Here is a 12,899-nt window from a genome sequence, read left to right as displayed (position 1 = left end):
ACTTATTTCTTGAATCCTGTGAGCCACTCTAGCAAATTAATTGAACCCAAGGAGGGGTCATGGGAACCTCTGATTTATAACCATTCTGTCAGAAGCACAGGTGACACTCTGGACTTGCAATTGGCATCTGACATGGGGACAGTCTTAAGCTTGAGCCCTTAACCTGTGGGATCTGATGCTAACTCTGGGTAGACAGTGTCAGAACTGAGTTGAACTATAGGGCAACCAGCTGGTGTCTGAAAATTGCTTACTGATGGGGGAACACCTCCCCCCGCCCCAGGCCTGCTACTATCCCCCAACACACATATTTTGGAATTGGCATTAGAACGTAATTACCATGGTACATTTCCAAGCAGCAATGAGTAACATTCACAATGAGCTTCTTATATTATACATTACATCTACTGAAGAGACAGGAGGATAGAGAAGAAACACACCCCAAAGTATGATGTTTGAGTACGGCCCATGGAGCATAATTCATAGGTAAGACTGAACAATTTCAAAATATCTAAAGTGTAAAAGAAATAGGCTACAAAAAGGAAGCATTTATAAATGGTTACAGAAAATAAGTAAGCATATTCCAGGGAGAAGGTACAAAAGAGAAGTAAGAAAAAGTAAAGCAAGGGACAATTCAGAGGAAAGGGATGAATCCTGAGTATGGCAGATTTTTTTTTTTTTTTAACAGACTTTGCCTCACTCTATAATCATGATGGGAGATAAAATTCACTGTAATAATGGTCTTTTTTTTTAATCCGGTGATGAAAATTCATATCCCAAATGCATGATCAGCAAAGTTTACTGTGATAAAAAGATCATCTGGAACAACACGTTATTTAAATAATACTCATCACAGCACTGACCCTGTCATTAGCAAAAAGGACTAAATAATAATTGTGTATTTTTATGACTCAGCTGATACAGCAAAAATAGCAACACGAACAACAGCGGACACTTATTAAGAGCTTACGATTGGTCAGTCACTACTCAGAGAATATAACATGTATTAGTTTATTTAACCCTTTCAACAGTACCTACCTGTTATTTCCAACGTACAAAAGAGAAACTCAAGCACGGTGAAAATGCTAGGGTGCTTCCCCAGGACCACTTCTAGCAACTGGCAGAAGGGGCAGTTTGCCTCCAGGGCCTGTGCCCTAACCACCACAGATTAAGTTTTTACTCCACTTTCTAGTTTCACCTTTTAGGTGGCATGCATCTCAAAAACACCAAAAGGATACCATGCACAGGAGAAATACGTCACTTACCATTGGGAAAAGCTAACACACTGATGATAAGAAAGAAGAAAACAACAGAAAGGATACCCCTCCAGATGTTGTCTTCTGGGACAGAGTCATCCCTGAAAGCAGAAAAGAAAACACTGAGTATTCATTTTCAGATCTAAACAGACGACATGATTGGGATTGTTAACTTCATTTTGCTGAGCAAAGTCATTACAAATACTACTTATCATTCACTATCAATTCCTAAAATAGTACCATCTTATAATAAAGTCCAGTTCTTACAAAAAATGCCGTTGGCAACCTTGCACACCAACATACATTCTCTTCAGACAAACATTTGAGAATCAATGTTCTTTTTTTTTTTTTTTGATGCCCAGGATGTCAAAAGGTAAATGCTTTTTGATTTCAAGAATCACTAAAGATGACCTTTATGATATAGACTGTGCAAAGAAATCTTTTAGAAGTCAGAAAGAAAGCATAATATTATAAAGAAGAAGAACATAATGCAATGAGATTATGTATCAATTCTTAAAAACAGGCAGTTGACTACCTAAGGGATGAACAAAAAGGGCGAAAATGTTGGGCAATAAGAAAACACCAGAAAATAATACTTATTAAAAGAAAAATCATTAAAAACAGAATATAAGACTTAAAGTCAGACCAGAAGCAAAAGAACTATGAAGAAAGGGAATGAGTTTCTTCCCTCTGTGCTTGGTCATTTCTAATCTATTGCTGTGTTTATCTCCTCCATAACCCTAGTAACTGAAATGATTCCACTTGTTGGTTGATATGTTGTCTGTCTTCAATATAGAAAGTAAACTCCTGAAAGCAGGGGATTATTCTCTCATTGTATCCTCAAAAGCTGGCACATGGTAAACCTTTAATAGATATTTGTGGACTGATTATTTATTAGGAAGAAAATCTATTGAATAAAACCAAGTAAAATTCCCTTTGGGAAATCTGATGGCAGAAAAAAATTAAGGTTCTCACTGTTTACATTTAAAAAAAAAAAAAAAGGAGAGTCTAGTAACATATTTGGGGTTCAAGAGAAACCAACAAAAGAGGGAAAACAGAAGTATAAGACAGCAAGATTTTGTGAATTGTTGATCATTATTAAGAAGCTTGAGAGAGGAAAGTCCAGGGTTTCAGTTTAAAAGGATGCAGGATGAGTAGACAGAAAGTAAGAAAACAGAACAGAAGGAGATACTTAGACATAATAAGACTACAAGCAATAAATTTAAAACTGATTTTTGAAGGCTGAGTTTATCAGTGGAAGGACTACAGTGAAAGAGCTTTCAAAAGACAAAGATTAAACATTACTGAAAAAAGAAGACAAAAACTTTATAAGAAAATCAAGTTAACATACAAAAAAAAATCTGGAGCATCGGGATACATGAGAGGTATGGAATAAAACAATAATGAATTACTATGAACTTCTGTTCAGGCACCCAATTAAGTGATTTCCAGATTCATGAGAGGACTGAACATAAGGCTCTGAGGTAAGAGATCATACAGATTCCATTTCTTAAACCATCATCTGGCCAAACAGCACTCATGTTAATGTTGGACAAACAATGCTTCACTGTTAACTTCACAAATCTGCTTATAAAACCAAACTACACAATCAGACAGATTTTCTCTTGCAGCAAGGCGCAATCTTATTTTAAGGTACACCCTAACAATTTAACATCTGCCCAGAAGTTATGAGTATGGCCTTAAAAAATGCTAGCCCGATTATTACTAGGGTATTTGCAATACCTTTTGGCCTAGGCAGGGAAGCCCCATATCCAATTTCCAGGAACACCAGCTTGTACCGAAGAATGAATACATACAGGGATTGGGGGGGACACAATGTTTTCATTCAGACCAACATCACACTACTGATATTGGCAACAATAACGACCATAATAACAGCTCCTGTTTATCAAGTATTTACTGTGTGCCAGGCACTGAACAGGCAGTTTCTAAACATTATTGCTAAGTGTCACCCCCCCCCCACCCCATCTGCAAAATGGAGTACTATCAACCATATTTTACAAATGACGTAACAAAGGCTCAGAAAGGTTATGTAATTTTAATTTGCCCAAGGCTACACAGATAAGAAGATACAGAGTTTGCATGTGAAACCAGGTCTTTTAGACGCTCAAGACATGCCAAATTGCCTCCTAAAAAAATTATCTGTCATCCTAAATCAATCTGATTCATGTTCGATGTACCGGATGGTAGAAGAGAGTTTGACAGCACATACGTTTGTAAGTTCCAGATAAAATAAAAGCAAGGCTGAAATAAATACCTGTTGCTTGGGAAAAGGCGAATTGTAACTCATACTTTATACCAAAATATACTCTGGACATTCATAGAATAAAAAAACTAAAAACAAACAAGAATGGAAAAAAGTTCTGGAAGAAACAATGGGCAAATTAAAAAAACCAAAACCAAAACACAACCATCTCAGAGCAGGGAAGACCTTTCTGAAATATGACACAACCCAGAAATCATAAAGGAAAAAAACTGGTCAATCTGCACGACAAAGAATCAACAAAGGAAAAATGATAAACTTAGGACTTCTATCAAGGCAAAGAGTTAACTTCCCTAATACACAAAGCACTCCTCCCCAAATCAATTAACAGAAAGAACAACAAATGGACAAAGAAAAACAAATAGAAAAATGGGCAAAGGATATGAAGAGACAGTTCAGAATGAGAAATCCAGTGGCTCTCAGGCAAGTGAAAAGATGCTGAGTCTCACTCATGGTTAAGAGGTGGACAAACTAAAACAACCCTGAGAGACCGTTCTCTATGAACCTATGGACAAAGGTAAAAATTAAATGACCGAGCTGGAGAGGATAAACAGGAAGTCTCTCTCACATTGCCAGTAGTAGTATAGATTGAAACCACTTTAAAGTAGGGCAATTTGGCAACATATTAACTTTATAAATGCATATACCCTGTGACTCAGCAACTCCATGAATGAGAATTTATCCCACAGCTATACCTTCATTTATGCAAAAATGACATATGTACAAGGTTGTTCACTGTGGCATTATTTGCATTAGCAAAAGAATGGAAACAAGCTAAATAAGTGTCCACTGAAAGGGAACTGATAAAATCAATTATGGTCCCATCTCATAATGAAATACTGGGCAACCAAAAAAAGACTGAAGAAGCTTCCTGTAAGTTAACTACTACAGAATAAGAGACATCATGAGATAAATAAAGCAAGTTGTAGAACAGTGAGTTTAGGAAGCAAATATTCTCTGTTCAAAAAAGGGGGCACGTGTATGTGCATGTAACTTGCAACTTGTACAGATAGCTGCAGGTCTCAGAAATCTACCCAAAAAATGGCAACACTGTTTCCTCCAAGAAGAAAAAAGGAGGGAGGGAGACTTTTCTCCACATACTCTTTGGTTAATGGATTTCAAACAATGTGTATCCATTACTCTTTACCAAAAAAAAGGTAATTAAAATTTTACCTAAACAAATGGCTACAGCAAACCAGAAAATCAGTCTCTACTTGAAATTACTTGCTAGTCAGAATGCTTGAAAATATACATCAACATGAAATTCATAAAAACTTAAAATCAGTAATAACTAAGGATATAAAACCAGGGTGCCCACCTGGCTCAGTAGGTTAAGAGTCTGACTTGGTTTCAGCTCAGGTCATGATCTCATGGTTGGTGAGTTCAAGCCCTGCATCAGGCTCTGCGCTGACAGTACAGAGCCTGCTTGGGATTCTCTTTCTCTGCTCCTCCTGCGCGCTCTCTCTCTCTCTCTCTCTCTCTGTCTCTCTCAAAGTAAATAAATAAACACTTATAAAATGAAACTGCAATTTTGTAAATTTTGAGCAGCTATATTAGAAAGGATCAAAGGGATGGCTTAGTTGTTTCAGGAGGAAAAAAAAGGCTGATTAAATCTGAAAAAAAGTAGCAGTGGGGTCTGAAAGTTGGCAGCCTTATATCTAATGAGGGGGGAAAAAGCATAGCAAAGATAGACAGCAGGGTTGTTAGATAAACTGAAAATGTACAGTACAGGAAGATCAGACTTCTGTGACCAATGATTGGAGCGTAAGCAGGTGATCTTCATTAGGAATGTGAGCCCCATCTGAGCTCAGCCTCACAAGCAGCTTCTGGAGAGTGGAGAGGGTGTTCCCACCACACCTAGAACAGCCCCTTACAAGAGGTGAGTGCACAGAAAGAACTGAATGCATGAATGAAGGGGTTGCCCAGCACCCCCAACCCGTGCCCCGTCAACTCTCCCTGCCCTGACAACCTTGACCACAGCCCTGACTTCTTCCCAAGGTCTACTGCAGCCATCAACGACAAATGTCTCAATCTCTGGTGCTCTGAACTTTCCAAAGAACTTCCTCAGCTGGCATTTTCTTTTAACTGCTTCACAGTTTTGTGGGGAAGTATTATCTTTACTCAAAGGATGAAGAAGATAAAGCTCTTTCTTTATCTTGCCCACAGTTACACACAAATAGGAGGCAGAGTGGAAGTAGGAGCCAGGGCTTCTGGAATGCTGGCTCTAGTTCAAGATTGCTACATTTACCAAAATGATACAAACAGACAAGCCGGGGAGGGGGGACAAAGTCCTTTTCTCTCTACCAAATTTAGGAGGTGCTCCAGAAGTGGGGGGGGGGGGTAGCCCCAACCACATACAGTAAAACTACTGAATGGGCAGTTTATAATAAAATTGTAATTTAAGCGCCAGTGGGCACAGGTCCCATCTCATTCCTCTGAGGTACCTCCCATGCCCAGCACACTGCTTTAGCACACGGAAGGCATTCTCAATATGGTGGGTGCCAGAATGAAAGAGACGCTATGGCTGAGTGGGCCCAGCGACTCAAGTCACGAAGGAGTGAAGCACAGCCTGAGGCCATAGAGTCCACTAACAGTGACTTTACTGTCCCGGTGCTGAATGGCCAAATATTCAAACACCTCAACTCCTTCTGCAGAATGCTGTTTCTACCCAGAGAGGAGAGAATGTCCTAAAAGCAGGAAAGGTTTAAGACAAGCCCTGAACTTAAAAAAAGTTTGCACTCAGAAAAGTTTTGGACTCAGATTGTGTCAGTTTAACGTCTGACCATAGGCAGTGGGCAAGGAAGACTTCAGGAAAGCGAAACAAACTCCACGTACTCACAGACCATCTAGACAAGGCTTCCTCCCCGGGGCCAGGCAGACAGGAACCCTTTATCATGACTCCTAAGGCTGCTAAGTGGGTTGTCCTCCCTCCCCACATCTTCTCTTTCCCTTCCCTCTAATAGGAGTCCTTGAAATTGAGACACACAGGTAGGGTCATGTTTATAAGGTTGGTCACTGTTAAGGATCCTCTCTCCCGATGGAGAACTTAGTCCTCGGTTACATGGTGGATCGAGGTTAACTAGCTTTGGTATTACCTTTAAAGACTATATTCATTTCATTTTACAGTAAGTTACAGTCCTTGTCAAGAATTATAACTTAGATAACAACTAAAGGAGAAGAGTGATTTTTAAGTTCTTATTGGATAAATGACTTCTTGCATTTTTATTCATTTAGCATTTTCCGGGTGTGTATCTTGGGGTGATTAAGATATTTGGGCTCAAGATGGGGCGCCTGGGTGGCGCAGTCGGTTAAGCGTCCAACTTCAGCCAGGTCACGATCTCGCGGTCCGTGAGTTCGAGCCCCACGTCAGGCTCTGGGCTGATGGCTCGGAGCCTGGAGCCTGTTTCCGATTCTGTGTCTCCCTCTCTCTCTGCCCCTCCCCCGTTCATGCTCTGTCTCTCTCTGTCCCAAAAATAAAATAAAAAACGAAAAAAAAAAAAAAGATATTTGGGCTCAAGAAACTGATGCAGTTAACAACTATTACAACACCAATAAGAGACACACAATAATAAAAGGTATTTGGAAGTATATAAACATGTCTTCCCTGTGCTTCCTGAAACAATCAAGAAAGGTGCTCAGGAAGGAGCTCAGGACACCATGGGCTCGTGGGCAGACAGGAGGTGCCGGGAGGCGCTCTCCCCTGGGAAAGAGCTGCCAGCCTGGCACTGGCTGTGGGGCCGGTGAGCCATCCGGGCCTGCCGTGTGCCCTGTGTGCAGGTGTTGTAGGGGAGGCAAGGCTGGAGAGGCAGGGATACTTCGTGATGGAAGGCCTGAGTCCAGCCAGCATTTCCTACAGGTGATGGGGATGTAGCGACAGACAGTAAGCAGGGGACAGATCGGGTCTCCCCTTTGTCTTAGAAGGTCATGAAGGCAGCAGTGTGGAGGCTGAGTGGGAGGGAGATGAAGTAAAGGTCTGGGAGCATACTATCCCGAAGGATAAGAGGATTGCCGAGCCACGGCCTGGGCCTGGGAGGGAACACAGCTCTGAAAGGCGTGAAGGCCCTGTGAGACCTGGTGAAGATAAACTAGGTGTACTCCAGGTGAGCGGAGACCTGGACTACTGAATTGTTGAACTGAATTAAACAGGATGCCAGGGCCAAAGGCTCAGGAAGCAGTCCTGGCTGACTGGACAATGTCTGGTTTCTGAATTCAGGGAGGCTGAAAACCTGCTAACTTCACTAGAGAAATCTGAGGCTACAGGGATTATATCACAAGACTAACTGTATTATACTTGGTAACAGAATTACAGCTCAAATGCTAAACACCACGTAGCAATCCCTAGGCATGGAATCTCTCTGAGGTAAGGCAGCATCAAAACCAAATGAACATCTGAAGTCACCCAGGAACCTATTTCCTACAGAAGACCCCAAAGAAATATAGGATACATTTTCCCCTCCAAGGACCTTGTAATCTTATTGGGGACCTAAAACACTAGACATAAATATAAGAAAGGATATAGAAGATGCTTACTTAAATCCATCACAAAATAAAATCCAAATAGGAAGTGGAAAAGAGAAATATTAAGATCACTGTTAAGTGAACCTCTTCAGAGGACACCACCCAACAGTGGTTGGTGACCCCAGGGTTGGTTGAACCCCAGCACACAGCCCTGTGGACCATCACTTCATAGAGCTGGTGTCAGGGAACAAGGACATCCAGGCCTTCCATTAATGGGAGAAAAGAACATGATGTACATAAAGGAAACAGAACTAAGACAACTGAGTCAGCAGTATCAGGAGATGTTTTCTAATGGGATTTATATGGTCTAAAAGGGAAAGAACAGGGAAGGCTGGCAGATATCCATGAGGGAAGCTGACAAAGAAGGCAGAACTATAGTTCTTCCAAATCCACCGAAGGGAAATAAGGTAAAAACCATTATCAACAAGCAAATAAGAATAAATAAATCAAACGTCTGTCCACTTCCCTGCCCTCACCTGCGTCCTCAGCCTCCTATCAAGGAGAAAGCTAGCACAGACGGACAACAAAGCACTTAGATACAGCAAGCTGTAGGAGGGCAATCTCCTCTGCGTAAGGGACGACCGGCATGGTTGTCGGACGAGCGCTCCTGGACAGGTGGATGCCACTGTTTCATTGCCAAGTGCCTCTTAAGGAGGGGGTGGGCTGCTATGAACGTGTTAGTAGACTTGGGCGTTTTCAAATCTAACGTTTGAGTTTTTGAACCTAAAGCCATTCACTATTTCCAAGTTCGCCAATCTCTGAAAGCAGAGTAAATATGAGGCACCTTAGCAATTATACTCTGAGCTCAAGGCAAAGGTTCTCCTGACCCCATTGTGGCTGAACAAACTTCCAAAATACATGCCAAAGCATTTATCTTATAAAAATACTTATCCTAAAATGTGGCAAAATGAGGTTAGGGAGAATGATTCAATGGTACCGGGCTTCATTTTTAATGACAGTGAAAGAGACAGGAGATTTAAACGCTACGATTTAAGAGTGAGTTGACCTAGTTGCTATTTAACAAAAGAACTACTTGACAAATCCAACCCTGTCTCCGACTTCTGTGCATGGTATCTAATTCTTCACGACCCTAAATTCTTGCTGTGTCTCTACAGCATGTGACGTGATCCAGTACTGTTTCTTGCCAACTGCTGCTATGGCACCCTGAAAGTATTCTAGATCACTAGTCTTTGAAAAACAAACGTTAAGGCATATTTTGAAAGTTTTACTGAAAGAATTGCAGTGAACAGTCATCCAACTAAAATCCTGTTGTAAAATAAGTACAAGGTACTAGAGACAATCATTACAAAAGAGCACAGAATGAATAATTTTCATTTAAGTCATTACTTTCAATCTTTATGGAGAAAGAGCAATCACTGTAAGGTCCCACTTTAAAGGATCACAAATCATACAAAAAATGAATAAGAGATAATAAGTACCAACTACATTAATGGTGCTTATGATTTTATATAAGGTGAAACTGGTTATTAATGAGTTCTTCAATATACGACTTCTCTTTATGAAATTATTCAAAGAAATAAAATGATGAGGATTTTTAGAAAAGACCATAGCCTGAGGTTTAGATTATGCCTTTTCCATTACTTTTGACAAGCTGTCGAAATTCATATTCTCTGCTGCAATTTATCGACTGCTTTGGCAGAATATGCTGTAAAGGGGAAGTTACAGAAGACTGCGACTTTCTGTATTAGAAAAAAGGAAGAGAGATCTATTCTTAGGGGGCCTAGAGTAACATTAAAGATAAAAGGTGGAAACAAACTGCTCATTCTTGCTTCTCATTTAGAATAAAATACCGTAACTACTTTTCTTATTTCCAAAGAAACTCCCGCACTAATTACATCATTGCCAATCCACACAGGAGATGAGTTAAACCAAAGCTAATACTAAACAGGCATGTATGTTATCCAAGCAAAGCAACGTCCACTATTCCAATGCCTTCATCCCTTTTGTCAATAATAGAGCATACTTCATCCTCATTCAATGAGAAATATAATCTAGAAGGCATTAGCATACAATGAAACGATGTAATAGTAATAGATAATGTTTACTAAGCACTTACTATTTGTCATGAACTGAGCTAAACACAGATTACCTAAAAAAATGAATTAAACCCTCATGCTAGACAATCCTATGGAGTACTATTAGATATTTTCATTTTACATATAAATAAGTAAACTATGGCTTAGCAAAACTAAGTGGCCACATTACTATTAAGTGGTAAATCAGATGACATGACGAATGAAGTATTTGAAGGGAACCATAATTAGGGACAAGAATGAGTATTCTCCAAGGCTAGAAATAAGTTCTTGGTTGGATACTATGGAAATATCTGGTCTTAACACACTGCATAGCTCGGGGCGCCTGCGTGGCTCAGTCGGTTAGGCATCCGACTTCAGCTCAGGTCACGATCTCACGTTCCGTGAGTTTGAGCCCCGCATCGGGCTCTGGGCTGATGGCTCGGAGCCTGGAGCCTGCATCCAATTCTGTGTCTCCCTCTCTCTCTGCCCTTCCCCCGTTCATGCTCTGTCTCTCTCTGTCTCAAAAATAAACGTTAAAAAAAAAAAAAATTAAAAAAAAAAACCACACTGCATAGCATTAGCAGACGACTTTACAATAATAGTAACTGTATCCCTCAATCATTAAGAGTAATCATTAAGAGTAATTATTGTTACGTATTCCTTATTGCTTTAGGTAGATTTATGCAAATAGATAAACACATAATAGGAATGAAGAGTCAACTGGATTCTGGAGGTAAGAAACAAGTGTGATGTGGAAGAATATTATTAGTTTTATGAAAATGCGAAAAATTTCAGTGATTCTTAACGGAGGCACCACTGGCACTTAACATGTGTGCATGTGTGTTTATCTTGTATGTGTACATGCACACACATGCATTTATATAGGGGACAATTCATTCTTTGCTGCACAGTGCTGTCCCATGCGTCATAACACATCTAGCATCCTTAATCCCCACCCACAAAACATCAGAAGTTCCAATGCTTGTGACCACTCAATATACCTCTGCACATTATCTGCTGACTTGGACTGAGAACCATTGATTGTCAGACAAAAATACTAAGAGGAGTAATTGACATTAATTGTGCATCGTGTAGGAGATACTCTTAAGTGCATTCACACATTCACTTAATACTCATAAACCTGTATGAGGTAAGTACATATTTTTATCCCCATTTTACAAATGTGGATCAGAGAAAGGTTAAGTAACTCAACTAAGGATACACAGACACTTCTGAAGCCAACAATCTGGCTCAAAAACTACACTTCCCTGGGTTGATCTTTTAAAACATAGCAGCGTGATAGGCATGCCTTTCCTTTCTTTAAAGAGGTTCATTCAGAAAATACAAGTCCTTGTAAGTAGGACCCACGGTGCGCATGTCATTATGAACAAGGGATAGAATGGTTCCCTTGCTTGGGGGTGAGGGGCCATATGTTCAGTTGAGGGACAGTTATATGATGTAGGTATCAAGAGTTGGGCTGGGTCGTTCCTATGCACAAGTATGTATCAGAAGAGCTTTGACCGTATGGGTGTGTGTGTGTGTGTGTGTGTGTGTTTAGGGAGAAAGGAGAGTTGTGCTATATTGGTTTATGTGTTTTACGTATCACTTCCACAGTATTTACTATGCACCAGACACTGCTACAATTGCTTGACGATATCTCATTTCAGCATACATGTTAGATGATGAACCAGGCAGAGTGTGCACTGTGTGATACGCAGTGGGCTGGTGTTTGAATAGCAATGTGCATAAGAGGTGACAGGTACTGGCTGCGCTGGAAGGGGAAAGGTCAGCTTTGATAGGTGTCTACATCATTTGTGTTGTGGTATATAGACAGTCCTGTTTCAGGCTGGGGGAAGGGTTATGCTAGATGGTCGGTGTGCCACACTTACAGGAGGTGCTGCATGGGAAAGGCTGTGTAGTGCAACTCACATGTGCATTTTGTGCATGGCCCCTAGTGCTGACAACTGGAGGCGATCCAAGGGAAGGGATTCAGGTTGTGCCCTGGGCCCGTGTATGGTACGTGGAGACGCTGTGGACCGGTGTGCTTTCAGCCATGTAGCGGTATGTGCTGAAAGTGGTGCATAGGAGATGATTCATGCGGTGTGCTGGGTAGGGACGGGGGCTGGAGAGGAAGGGGCCGTGTCGTGATGTGTGAGGGGGGGATGCTCGGTGCGATAGGAGAGATGGGGATCGCTCTAGGTGACTCGCGAGTACGCCTGATATGGCCCAAAGCGCTGTACAGGAAGAGGTGGTATAGGGTGGGGGGTGAGGGTGGGGGTTGGAGGGTAGGGCCAACGCCAGTCCAGAAGAGCTGTAGGGCAGAACTAGCTGCGTGTGCAGTGAGACACCGGGCCGGTGGAGGAACTGACGGGTGGAGGGTCTGCGAGGGTGTACGTGGAACAGCCAGCCGGATTCCTCACGCAGAGCTACACTGGCCCATGCTCCTCACCACCGCCTCCCGCCGGCCCCTTCCCTTCGCCCAAGGGCGCTCCCTCCGCGCGGTTCGGCCCGCCTCACCGGGTGAAGGCGAAGTACATGAGGCTGACGATGGTGAAGCTGAGCAGGGTGATGGTGTGAGGCCGGTAGAAGAAGTCGATGGTGATGTCCTCCACTTGCTGCTCGTTGATCATCCGGAAATGCATCTTGTAGTTCACATCATCTTTGCTCAGGGTCCGGCTCCCCACGCAGGACGCCATGGCCCGCCTCCCCGTCCTGCGGCGGCGGCGACGGCCCCGGCCCGTGAAGGCTGGGACCCGGGAGGTGGCGAGCCGCAGAGAGCGGGCAGCCGGACGGCGGGGCCGAGTCTGG

General features: G+C 42.0%; 1 protein-coding gene across 2 annotated transcripts in view; it reads right to left on the bottom strand.

Moving 5' to 3' along the window:
• Window positions 1-12,898, bottom strand: part of PTDSS1 (phosphatidylserine synthase 1) — a 64,516-nt gene extending 51,618 nt beyond the window's left edge. For both annotated transcript variants that reach the window (XM_019468080.2, XM_053896602.1), the window contains exons 1-2: window positions 12,609-12,898; window positions 1,263-1,354 (exon numbers count right to left, since the gene is read on the bottom strand). In XM_019468080.2, coding sequence (XP_019323625.1) covers window positions 1,263-1,354; window positions 12,609-12,787 — 271 coding nt within the window. In that variant the 5' untranslated portion in view covers window positions 12,788-12,898. The remainder of the gene's footprint in view (window positions 1-1,262; window positions 1,355-12,608) is intronic.
• Between the last annotated feature and the right edge of the window lies 1 nt (window position 12,899).

This window comes from Panthera pardus, unplaced genomic scaffold (assembly GCF_024362965.1).
Source record: "Panthera pardus isolate Hobbes unplaced genomic scaffold, ASM2436296v1 HiC_scaffold_7, whole genome shotgun sequence".
Classification (NCBI taxonomy): Eukaryota; Metazoa; Chordata; class Mammalia; order Carnivora; family Felidae; genus Panthera; species Panthera pardus.
The sequence above is the reverse complement of the archived record's forward strand: the minus strand, read 5'-3'. Positions and strand labels throughout refer to the sequence as shown.